This window comes from Mobula birostris, chromosome 3 (genome assembly GCF_030028105.1).
Source record: "Mobula birostris isolate sMobBir1 chromosome 3, sMobBir1.hap1, whole genome shotgun sequence".
Classification (NCBI taxonomy): Eukaryota; Metazoa; Chordata; class Chondrichthyes; order Myliobatiformes; family Myliobatidae; genus Mobula; species Mobula birostris.
This window is the reverse complement of record NC_092372.1, coordinates 47,997,947-48,011,074: the sequence shown is the minus strand read 5'-3', so window position 1 is coordinate 48,011,074 and position 13,128 is coordinate 47,997,947. Positions and strand designations below refer to the sequence as shown.

The 13,128-nt window shown below is 41.5% G+C and overlaps 1 protein-coding gene across 6 annotated transcripts in view; it reads right to left on the bottom strand.

Annotated features, from left to right (window-relative positions):
* Nucleotides 1-13,128, bottom strand: part of ipo11 (importin 11) — a 427,187-nt gene that overhangs the window by 344,236 nt on the left and 69,823 nt on the right. For all 6 annotated transcript variants that reach the window (XM_072252587.1, XM_072252591.1, XM_072252593.1 and 3 more), the window contains exons 7-10: nt 7,470-7,599; nt 6,410-6,468; nt 5,163-5,211; nt 191-261 (exon numbers count right to left, since the gene is read on the bottom strand). In XM_072252587.1, the coding sequence (XP_072108688.1) occupies nt 191-261; nt 5,163-5,211; nt 6,410-6,468; nt 7,470-7,599 (309 nt within the window). The remainder of the gene's footprint in view (nt 1-190; nt 262-5,162; nt 5,212-6,409; nt 6,469-7,469; nt 7,600-13,128) is intronic.

Genomic DNA, 13,128 nt, shown 5'->3' with positions numbered 1-13,128 from the left:
TAATAGGTCTTCAATTGAAAATGTTAACTGTTTCTCCTTCCACAGATTCTGCCTGGTCTGCTAAATGTTTCTAGCATTTCGTTATTTTATTTACAATTAGCCGTGCCCATTAATCAATTACCTGCTTTTCCAATTACACTAGCAGAAACATCTGATTAATTTACTTTACAGAACAAAATTAAGTCCTCACCACTTTAGTGAATAGGATAATAGTCTTCTCCAGTTTTTCACCACAAGTACTCTCTGCATTGATTTGTCGACCTATGGAAAAAAAGTAAAATAATATGGGGTAACTCAAAATTCACCAAGGCAGAATTAGCACAATTACAGGAAATCCACACAATAGACCTGGCATAAGATGACATCAATCTTTTTCAAAGAGACTAAGATTCACGAGGGGCTTGAAGACTTCTTCACTGTACCACTAAGACTCAAGGCAAACTAATAAGCCCTATATGTCATTTCCCTCCTTTCCCCTAATCTATCAGGACAAACCTATGTAAGCTTTTCACTTCTCATAAGGTAATGAGCTAAAATTCCCTCTGAAACCGAGTACTTTAATTCCTCTCCTTCAGCTTCTTATACCTTCTCTTCCATTTTGAAAACATGAATACCCTCTTCTTACTCCCATTAACCAGCTGTCTTGTTATAGCATCCACTCCTTGGTCCCACGTCACCTGATATTGTTAACTGCTCATGCATCTCAAACATTAATTACTCCCTTTCAAATTCGCTGTCAACATTGGAAAAAAATTAAATTGTGAGCCCTCTGCCCTTACAGATGCCAATCCTTTTTAACATTTATTTCCTTTTCAAAACTTGGCATCAATTTTCCGTCGTTTCCATCTCCACAACACCATAATCTTTCCACATCTCCTGATTTCTAAAATATCTTGCCCAGCATACAGTATTAGATGAATGAAAATGGCCTCCAATTGTACATCAGTAAATTCAGATAATGTTATTGATTTCCAGTGAGCTAATGCCAGGTAACAAGTTGCAACTCATCAGCAGTAATTTTGTGAGTGAGCAGTACTTCAAACACAATAGCAAACCAGAGGGTTTGTTGCATTATGAGACTTGTTTCAAGATCATAGGGTTTACAAACCAATTGACACCCCACAGGCGAGTAGCAGGAATATAGAAGTTCAAGTTCAATTCATTGTCATTCAACCATACACAAGTACACCACCATACGAAACAATGTTCCTCCTGATTAAGGTGCACAACACAGTACATATACCGCACACCACATATAATTAGCAAATAATAAGGTGCATTTATTACACAAGTTTAAAAAAAAAGTATAATGCTCCTGACACTTCATACGTGATGAGACCTGGGTGATGGCAGGGAGTTCAGTAGTCTTATGACTTGGGGGAAGAAGCTGTACCCCATCCTAACAGTTCTTTTCTCAATGCAGTGGTACCCCCTGCCAGATAGTAGGGGGTCAAAGAGATAGTTAAACAGATGAGAGGAAGCATTTACAATGCTAAGAGCCCTGTGTACACAGAACTCCCAATAAACATCTCTGATTGGTGGAAGAGAGACGCTGATGATCCTCAGCAGTTCTCACCAGCCTTTGTAGTGACTTGTCACCAGATACCTTGCAATTCCCTTACCAGATGATGCAGCTATTCAGGACAGTCATGATGATGCTCCTGTAAAAGTTGGTTAGAATGGAGGTGGGGGGGGGGGGCCTGGTAGGAGCCTCACTTACTTCAATCTCCTCTGGAATTGCTGTTGTGCTTTCTCGACCAAAGAGGTAGTATTGAAGAAGCAGGTGAGATCAGCCTTAAATGCACTCCCAGAAGCTTGGTGCTCCTAGCTCTCTCATGGAGAAACCACTTATGTGCAGTGAGTAGTAGTCGGCCTGCACCTTCCTAAACTCCACAACCATCTCGGTGGTCTTTTCCACATTGACACTCAATTTGCTGTGCTTGCACCATTCTACCAGCCACCCTATCTTCTTTCTGTATACCGTCTCATCGCCGTTGAAGAAGCCAACCATAGTTGCGTCATCAGCAAACGTGATGATTTGGTTTGAACTGGATCTAGCAATACAGTCATGTGTCAACAGTGTGCACAGCAGCAGGTTGAGCACGCAGCCCTGGGGAACACCAATGCTCAGCATGATGGAGCTAACACAGATTGACTGTGGCCTTTCTGCCAACACGGATTGATTGTAGCCTTTGTCAAGAAATCCAGGATCCAGTAACAGAGGTAAGTATTGAGACCCAACGAGGACAGTTCACCAACCAGCTTCTGACAGATGACTATATTAAGCACTGAACTGAAGTTGATAAACAGTATCCTGGCATATGAGGCACCATTGTCCAAGTGGGATAGAGCAGAGTCCAGAGGCTATTGTATCATCAGTGGACCAAGTTGAACAATAAGCAAACTGGAAAAGGTCCAGAAGGTAGGTTGTCATGAGGAACCCAATGCCAATCTGAAAGCATGGTCTGTAATTTCCTGTGTATTCTCTCCCTCCTTTTATAAGTAGTGGGGTTACACTTACTGCAGTTCAACTGATAGGAACTACTGCAGGTTCTGAAGAAATATGTGAAACATGATCAGCAATGCAACTACTATTTCCAGGGCCACTTCCTTTAGCGCTCTGGAGGATATACTTTATCTTTTTTTAGATTGAAGGAATCTTTATCACTGTCCTTTAAACTCTCAGTTCCCTACCATCTCCAAAAGGTTATTTGTGTCCTCCTTTGTGAATACTGATCACAACTTTGCATTTAATTGCCAACTAGAGATTTGGGTGATCATGGTTCTATAGATCCTGTGGACTGTTATTTTCTGACTGGTTCTGTGAAAGGCAGGCTAAACCATGCACTAACAAACACTGAGAAAAATGGTGTAGCAATGACGCAGCCTTGTTAAGACACTGGACCGCTGCAGATGGGCTCTGCTGTTTAGAATCACACCTTGCACGGTGTATGAGGAAAATATAAAATAGAGACATAGTTCACTAGACAATCAATTTTGAGGGGAGTGGTCCATTGTTTCTCCCAACAGAATTTAAGCAAGGTCAAAAAAGTGTTTGAATAGTGGCTGATGCAGCACTTTTCTTCAAGTTTCCATATAGTAAACATCATGTCCACGAATGCTCCGGATGGCTCGATCTGAGTTGGCAACAGCACATGACGAACGTCGAGCTCTTTAATGACTTACCGATGCTCACCACTAAAATCAAGGCGAGAAGACTGCAACTAGCGGGGCACTGCCTACGCCACCCCAAGCTACCTGCCAGCCTTGACATCATATGGGAGCCCAAGCACAGGAGGATGAACCCTGGGCGCCCTCCCAAGACTATGGTCAACAGCTCCTAGAAGACAGCGGTGCTGCTAATGTAGATGAACTGAACACACTGATGAGAGAGAGGGAGAAGTGGAGAGTCCGTCATCGTGCCCAACGCCGGCCCCCAGGCCTGAGTCGACATAGTAGTAGTAGTAGAAAAGATCATGTTCAACATGTATCTAAATGTATAAAATCTACACTAATTCAGAAAGCAGCTTATTTTCAGCTACTGGGAGGAATGGTGAAGCTTTCAAACTAGCAAACCTCTCATATTTGCGGATAATTAGCTCTTCCATTCTAAGCAAACCAGTCCCATATCTTTGTGGTGTTCTTTTTTTTGCCAATTTCGGTCAACTTTGAGCAGCCCACAGTTGATGGTCTCTGTAATTCCTGCAGGCTAGGAATCAAATGGTTGTCTGTGATGTGCTTTATGGCAAGAGCTTCCTTTGCATGAATCCTGGGAAATTCAGCACTTATCTTTTTGCAACGCGTTGCTGATTTTTTTTTTGGATGATAGTGAAGGTCACTTTGTGAAGATTCATTCCTTTTCTGGACTACCCCTCCAGAAAAAGTACTCACCACTTAGTGATAAGTAAATTTTTTACTTTGAATACATATATACATGTTACCTTGAGATTCATTTGCATGCAGGCATTTATAGGAAAATAAAGGAATACAACAGAATTTATGAAAAACTATACATAAACGGACAAAGACTGGCAAACAATGTGCACAAGACGACAAACCATGCAAATCAAAAGTAATACTGAGATCATGAGTTATAAAGATTTGTTCAAACTCAGTCTGTAGGTCATAGAATAAATTCACAGAAGTGGTGATTGAAATTATTCATGCTGGGGGCCTGGATCTGGTGGCGTGGGACCTAAACCTCCTGTACCTCCTGCCAGATGGCAGTAGTAAGAAGAGAGCAAGGTCTGAATGGTGGGATGTTGTTTTCTTGTGGCAGTGCTCCAGTTAAATGTATTCCGTGCTGGGGTAGGGTTTACCTGTGATGGACTGGGCTGAGTCCATCACTTTTTGAAGGCTTTGTCATTCCTGGACATTGGTGTTTCCATACCAGACCATGGTGTAACCAGTTAGGGTACTATTCACTGTGCAGCTATATAAATGTGTCAAAGTTTTAGGTAACATGCCAAATCTATGCACACTTCTAAGAAAGTACAAGCACTGCCATGCTGCCATTGAGAGGACATTTTCATGCTGGTTCCAGGACTGAAACGATAATGCAAAGGAACTTAAAGAAAGGAACTCTCCATCTCTGACCCTCCCCACTGAAGACTATAATCATGTCCAAATTGACAAGAACATACACAAAGGGAAATAGCCGATTTTTCTTCCCTCACTATATGACAATAAGAACATAAATTGAAATTATGGTTAAATTAAAAAGATGCAATCAGCCATGTAGCTTATGTGCTGTTAAGAGCGTGAATTAAATGTTCACAAATTATGATTAAATCCATTTGTCCCTTTCCTCCTTACACATTTGATGCTTCTAGCATATACAGTAAAATTCTGAGTCGTACAGCACAGCAAGTCCCTTTGGCCCAACTCATCCATACTGCCCAAGGTGCCTTCTTGAGCTAGCCCCATTTGTTTCCATGTGGCCCACATTACTCTAACCATTTCTGATTCAGGTACGTATGCAAATGGATTTTAAATGTTGTAATTGTACCCTCTACCACTTCCTCTGGCAGCTCCATATACCCACCATCCTGTGCAGAAAACTTGCCTCTCAGATATTTTTCTTTCTCCTCCCACCTTAATCCTATGTCCAATTCTTCATAATATATCTCAAGTTCACTATTGTTTATCATAACTATACTTACGACATTCCAGGAACTGTTTTAACCTCTCAAAAACTGTATTCAGGAATTCCTATAAATATTGAAAGGGGCAGAGAAAACAGAAGTTAATATTGTCAAGTAATGAGTCTAATATACCTGTGATAGGAAAACATTCAATTCATATTTGTGAAATTTTAAAATTACAGGTTGACCTTCACTAATGCTGTAATCCAGTTCCTTCGATAATCCGGCACTGATTATGCTTAATGTGATCCTTCTGTAATTCGGCATTTTCACTAATCCAGCACTCCTCAGGTCCCAGTGGTGCCGGATTAGTGAAGGTTAGCTATTGCTTAATGTGATCCTTCTGTAATTCTGCATTTTCACTAATCCGGCATGCCTCAGGTCCCAATGGTGCCGGATTAGTGAAGGTTGCCCTGTAACATTGGAATACGTCACAGGTTATTTTTAAAAACTGCTCTCCCACAACAAAATACAGGAAAACAAAACCAGTGGTATGTTTTTAATTCATAGAATTTAATACAAGAAAAACCTTCTTCCTTTGAAAAATAACCATTAAAGTCATGGATTACCATTGCTGAATATCACTGATAGACTTTGAAATAAATTAACAAGGTATTTTAAGGTAAGGGAAAACAATAGTGCTTTTATCTGGGATCTTATGCTTCTCAGATTTAGCCACATTTCTTTCATGACCGACATCTCCAAAGCTGTCACTGAGTGAAATGAGCTGTGGCATCCCTGCTTTGTCACTTATCTTGCTAGATACTCTATGCTACATCAGTCAACTCCCCACAAGGATAAAAACAACACAAGATTCCACAGGCTCCCCAGTGCCTGCCCAAATTTACCCAAGTTAAACACAAAATAAGCAAATAAGCTCCATTGAAATAAATGGTGAGAACTGGGTATCAGAAGAAATGTGAATAAATTTTTAAGTTTGATGTAATAAATAAAAATCTTCTACAGCTAGCTTCCCAGATCATTATACCCAACACCTTATTTGGAAGGACAGCATAGTCCAGGGCACTAGACAGCGTCATCTCAGGATCAGCAGAACATCTGCCCGACTCATCTCAGTTTAATTGTGGATGTATTCATTTTGCTAATAAGCCCTTTTGCTATTCTTAGTAAGAAACACTAATTAATGTAGTTTGACTTAATTAATCTTATAAATCAATCAATTTGGTTGATTCTTTTCCAATGTGCTTACAGATATTCCATGGATAAAAGGTATAAATTCAGGGAAGTAAAGTCACGTTACATACCATTACTTCTAAGTTTTTATGGGGTTCCGTAAACCCATGCACTGTGAGCTTGCGAAGAACTATCAGCAAAAACAAAACACATAATGAGACACTGTCAGGTTTCCAGCTTATTATACTAGAGCACAAGAAAATACAAGCACAGCTAGGTCACTTGATCCCTCAAGCCTGCCTTGTTGTTCAATCTGATCATCACCGATCTGCCTGAGCCACCTGTTTCTGCATCAGTTCCACATCATCTTCAATTCCCCATTCTTTCAAAAATGTATGCATCTCTTCTTTGAAGTGATCTAGTTTCTATAATCCTCTGGGGTAGGAGTTCCAATGATCAACCACCCTTCATATGAAGAAATCTCGACACCTCAGTTTTAAGTAACTGCCCCCTCACCTCGTTACCACAACCCCTACTTTTTCTCCAATTGTTGTCACTAAATTTTATTCAGGCTTACAGTTGTTCTGACCATGAAACAACTGATTACTTACAAGCAGATGAAAACCTCGGGAGGTGAAACTCCCATTCAAGAAAATGTAGATAATTCAACTCAGGTTCTTCAGCCATAAAACATAGGAGCGGGATTAGGCCATTTGGCCTATCAAGTCTGCTCCGCCATTCAGCCATGGCTGATCCTTCTTTCCCCTCCTCAGCCCCACTCCCTAGCCTTCTCCCTGTACTTTGATGCTGTGTCCAATCAAGAACCTATCAAGCTCTGCCTTAATTAAATATACTCAACAACCTGGCCTCCACAGCTGCTTGTGGTAATAAATTCCACAAATTCACCACCATCCAGTTCAATTCAAATCACTTCACATATCAATAAACAACTAACAACACTGAACATAGCAAAGTTTACACAAAGTAAAAATTTCTATCTTGTGATAGCATCTCTACTGTTACAGAAATTAAAGTTCATATAATCTATCAATAGTTCTCTGGTTCATCACAATATAGATAGTTCAAAGAAAGTCACTAAATAATATGAGAATAAAAAATATTGTTATCATTAAAACAAGTCTTACATTTACATATGTAAAAGTTTCCTTCAAACTTATAAATATCAAATACCTTTCAATGAAAGCAAAGTTCTTTCTAAGGAATTGATGGCAGCTGTTTCTCCAATGCAGATCTGCTGCAAAAAGCTGTCAGTATGATGGTTCCATAGGGAACAAACAAAGCTGTAGATTCCAGATGCCAACTGCAATAATGATAATAAATCTGTTTAGTTTATGATTTCTTACCATATAAATGGAGGGAAGAAAAAATATTACTTTTTAAAAATTACGAAGATTTACATGTCAAAAGTTAATTGCTGGAGTTCATATCACATTTGCATTTAGCACATCAAGTCCTACTTCATGAATCAGCAGTTGTTTTCAAATTCATCTTTCTTTTCTCACTAGCAATTTTTATGGACTGTCATTATACAAGATTACCAGCTTGAACTAATGTGTATAATCAGAAATTACAGTAGACAACTGAAGAAAACCAGCAAAATCAAAAACAAATGATTAAAACTGTATAGTTAACAAATCATCATCATCAGGTGCCATGCCCAGTTTGAGCTCTGACTGCCATAGCCCACACACTCCTGTTTCCGGTCAAGTGGATCAATTCATTGGTATTCACTTCCAGTTCTCTGGCTGCTGTCTCCATTATCATTTATCTTTGTCTTCCTCTTGCTTTCTTCCCTTCAATCTTTCCCATAATTACCCTGCATTCTAACTCCTCTTTCCTAATCACATGTCCAATGAAGTTACGTTGCCTTTTCATGATCTCATACATTATTTCTCTTTTTGTGTTTGCTCTGTTCATGATATACTCGATAAATATTCGTTTCGTCCATGATACTCTTTGCATCCTCCTCAAAAACCACATCTCTGCTGCTTCAATTCGTTTCCTCATGTTACTAGATATTGTCCAACATTGAGCCATATAACATAACTGGATAAATGTAACATTTCAGTACTCTGAGGCGGGTTGTCATGCCTAGTTTAGTATTGGTCAGTATACAGCTGACAAATAACAAAAATTAAACAAACTCCAACATGCCTTATATTACTGTCTCACATTTGATTTTTTGTGCCTCTCCCCACAAAGCCATGCTGACTTTCCATAGTAAGATCACGATCTTCCAAAATCAAGTAAATCTTCTTCTTCAACATGAGGAATTCTGCAGATGCTGGAAATTCAAGCAACACCCATCAAAGTTGCTGGTGAACGCAGCAGGCCAGGCAGCATCTCCAGGAAGAGGTACAGTCAACGTTTCGGGCCGAGATCCTTCTTCTTCTTCTCTTCTTCTTCAATAATTTCCCTTTCTCAATGCAAAGATCACCAGCCTAAAATTTCCTGGAGTCTCTGATGTCCTTCCTGAACAAAAGGCCAATACTGACTATTGTCCTATCTTCTGGGAACTCACCTGTGGCAAAAAAAAATCTCAAAAGATTTCCAAGCAACACTCACAAAATGCTGGTGAACGCAGGCCAGGCAGCATCTATAGGAAGAAGTACAGTCAACATTTCGGATCAAGACCCTTCATCAGGACTAACTTAAAGAAGAGATAGTAAGAGATTTGAAAGTGGGAGGGGGAGGGGAGATCTGAAATGATAGGAGAAGACAGGAGGAGGAGAGATGAAGCTAACAGCTGGAAAGTTGATTGGCAAAAGGGATACAGAACTGGAGATAGGGGAGGATCATGGGACAGGAGGCCTAGGGAGAAAGAAAGGGGGAGGGGAGCCCAGAGGAAGATTGACAGCAGGCAAGAAATGATTGTGAGAGGGACAGAGAGAGAAAAAAAAGAGGGGAAATAAAACAAACAAAAAGGGGGGGGGACAATAAATAAAGGGATGGGGTAAGAAGGAGAGGAGGGGCATTAACAGAAGTTAGAGAAATCAATGTTCATGCCATCAGGTTGGAGGCTACCCAGACAGAATATAAGGTGTTGTTCCTCCAACCTGAGTGTGGCTTCATCTTGACAGTAGAGGAGGCCATGGAGGAACAACACCTTGTATTCCTTCTGGGTAGCCTCCAACCTGATGGCATGAACATTGATTTCTCTGACTTCCGTTAATGCCCCTCTTCCCCCATCCCTTATTTATTATTCACCCCCACCTTTTTGTTTGTTTTTTTTTCTCTCTCTGTCCCTCTCACAATCACTCCTTACCTGCTCTCAATCTTCCTCTGGGCTCCCCTCCCCCTTTCTTTCTCCCTAGGCCTCCCATCCCATGATCCTGCCCCTTCCCCAGCTCTGTATCCCTTTTGCCAATTGACTTTCCAGCTCTTAGCTTCATCCCTCCCCCTCCTGTCTTCTCCTATCATTTCGGATCTCCCCCTCCCCCTCCCACTTTCAAATCTCTTTTACTACCTCTTCTTTCAGTTAGTCCTGATGAAGGGTCTCGGCCCGAAATGTCAACTGTACTTCTTCCTATAGATGCTGCCTGGCCCACTGCGTTCCACCAGCATTTTATGTGTGTTGCTTGAATTTCCAGCAACTGCAGATTTTCTCGTGTTTGCGTTTTCAAAGATTTCCACTTGGGTCTCAGTAATCTCCTCCCTAGCTTTCCTCCACAACTTGGGATGGATCCCCTCACGCCCTGGGGCCCTAGCGACATTAGTGTTTCTCGGTACAAGCATAACCTCCTCCTTATTATCAACAAGCCATAGAATTTGAACACACAACTCCCTGATATCATTATCCACATCCTTTTCCTTGGTGAATACTGATGTGGAGTACTCAAACAACCTCAGCCCCTTCCCCTACTTTCACACACTGCACTTGGATGAACCTACTTTTTGTCTATCCTTATCAAAAACCACAAAGGATTCTGCAGATGCTGGAAATCCAGACTAACTTGCGCAAAATGCTTGAGGACCTCAGCAGATCATAAAGCATCTATGAAGAGGAATAGAGTTGACAATTCAGGCTAAGACCCGATGAAACATCTCAGCACAAAACATCAACTCTTTATATTTTTATTCTTGTCCTGTTTCTTCTTATTCCTAATATACATCAAAAAATTTCTTGGCATTCCCATTAATCCTCGGAAAAATAAAACTTATCCTTCCATTTCTGCTTACCCTTGATAACCAAGTCAATGTTTTCTACGGCATGCACAGAAGTTAATCCTAGCATGGAAATTTTGTGACCCATTTCAGTCCTCCTAATTCCTCAAGCTCTTGCCTGCTTCCTTTTTAATTCCAGGAGGGCTGTGTCTAATTTCAGCTTCCTAAACCTTAAATATGCCTCCTTTCGCTCTTTGACAACATGTACAACATCGCTTGTCATCCAAGGATCTTTGTTATCCTTACGTTTCACCCTCGCAGCAACATGCTAGTCCTGAACTCTAAGCAGCTAGCCTTTAAAAGACTCCCACATGGATTTACCCAGAAAGAGCAGTCTTCAGTTCTTTTCTAAAATTGTTGTAATTAATCTTCCCTCACGGTTAAAGCTCCTCCTTATCCACAACTATCTTAAGACTTGCAGTACTATTCCCAAAATGCTCCACTACTGAAAGTTCTGTCACCTGGCTCAGCTCATTCCCCAATACAAGGTATTGTACAGCTCCATCCTTATTGGGACCATTTATACGTAGTTTCAAAAACTCTCCTGGAGGCACCAAACAAATTTAGTCCACTCTAAGCCCATAGCACTAAGGGAGTCCCAGTCAATATTGGGCAAGTTAAAATTGCCCACTACAGCAAACCTGTTTTTAGATCTTTCCATGATCTGCCTGATATGTCTTCTCGAAATACATCTGCAACATACTCCCTAATCAGCAAAGCAACTGGTATATGGTGGTTTCAACTGGAAATATCAGCACTTGTTTGCTTTATTTACTCTATAAATTCATCCAATTACTAGACTGTAAGAGTCGATGTGCAGTGTAAACAGGTCCTTTGGCCAAACTCACCCATGCTAACCACTATGTAAATTAGCCCCATATTCCAACAGCATATATGGTCCAGAACCTTCTAAACCAAGGTTTCTCAACTGGAGTTCCACGAGAGATCGTGATTAAAAGAAAATAAACATTGTTTATTGAACTCCACACAACATCTGATGCTACTGCCTGCAATGGTGGGCAGTGACCGAGCAGACCCGTTAACAATCTCTCAGCCCAGTATGGCAGTGTGCGTAGGAGTGCTCTATTGCACGGTGGGGAGGACTGTAAGCTGATGGTCAGTGCTCTACTGCATGGAGGGGAGGGCAGTAGGCTGATCACTGGTGAGCACATTATTGCTTAGAGTGGAGAATAGCAGGCTGCTAATTGGCAAGTGCTGTATTGCATGTAGGGGAGGTCAGCAGACTGATAATTGGTGAGCACTGAATTGCAAGGAGGGGAAGATGGTAGGCTGATGATAAGCACTATATTGCATGGAGGGAAATCAGTTGGCTGATAATTGGTGAGTGCTGTATTGCATGGAGGGGAGGATAATAGACTGGTAATTGGTGAGCGCTTTATCGCACTGAGAGGAGGACAGCAGGTTTATATTTGGTGTGCGCTGTATTGCATGAAGAGGAGGATGGCAGGCTGATGAGGAGCATGAAGTGCATTTTCCCAGCATTGAGTGGGCTTGTCCAACTTGGGCTGTGACATCAACCTCTCCCTCCCAAAATACCTCCAACTTCCCATAACACACCACCGACTAACTTATGGGAGTGAACAAACTCTACAAGTGTACTAGAAAATTAGCGGGAAATTTTCATTCTAAAGACGTTCCAGTGTGGTGATTTTTGATGAGAAGGTGTGAGATAGAAGAGGAGGATTCTAGGCCTAGGCCTACAGACAATTCTGGTAAGGTTAATGTTGAAGAATTACAATCTTCTGAGTCATTTCACTGCACTAGTGCAACAAAGGATACAAAAAAGTCCTTTTTTTTTTAACAAAACTATAAAAGTTTACTTACACAATAAATACACAAAGTACAAACATTAAGTATTTACAAGACAGTGAATAAATTCAAATTAAAATATGATTATTACTATCTATAAGACAGTTTCCTGGGGGCCTCACCGTTCCCGGAAATCCCTTATTGTACCTATTGTGATGACATGCATCCTCTCCAAAGACAGCCGCGCACAAACATATCCTCGGAAGAAGGGCAAGCAGTCAGCTGTGGCAGAGACTTTGACTTTCCGCCGCTTGGACCCGTGAATGGCCATCTTGGCCAGACCCAGAAGAAAGCCCACCAGTAGATCCTCCTCACTACCTACCCACTTCTGTACTGGGTGCCAGTATATAAGGAGCGCGGTACTGAAGTGCAACCAGAACCTGAGCAGTAGCCCCTTCAGATACTCAAACAGGGGCTGCAACCTCTGTAAGCGTGGTACACTGACTCTTTCTGGCCAGAGAATGGACAGGTGGACAGAGTATCAGTGAACCTGCTGCATGGTACTGCTCTGTGCAACGTCTTCCACCCCAGGTCCCCAATGTACAGGGCAAGAATCCCTGCATAATGAGATTTCCACTGGGGACATCCTCCATTGCCAGATGGTAAAACTGACCACTACAGCAAGTCTGGGTGGCAGATGAAGGCGAGGATGTGAAAGGTGTGCAAGAGCAACCTGTACAAGAAAAGCTTTGGAGCATCACTGAAGGGCACAGTGGGCATCCCCGTGAGATGGCTCACGTTATACAGGACCCTCTCCCACATGGTATCCCAAGACCTGGGTCCGACAAGCACTTCCAGTCCATCAGGTGGTGGTGCAGCTGGAATCCTTCCACTA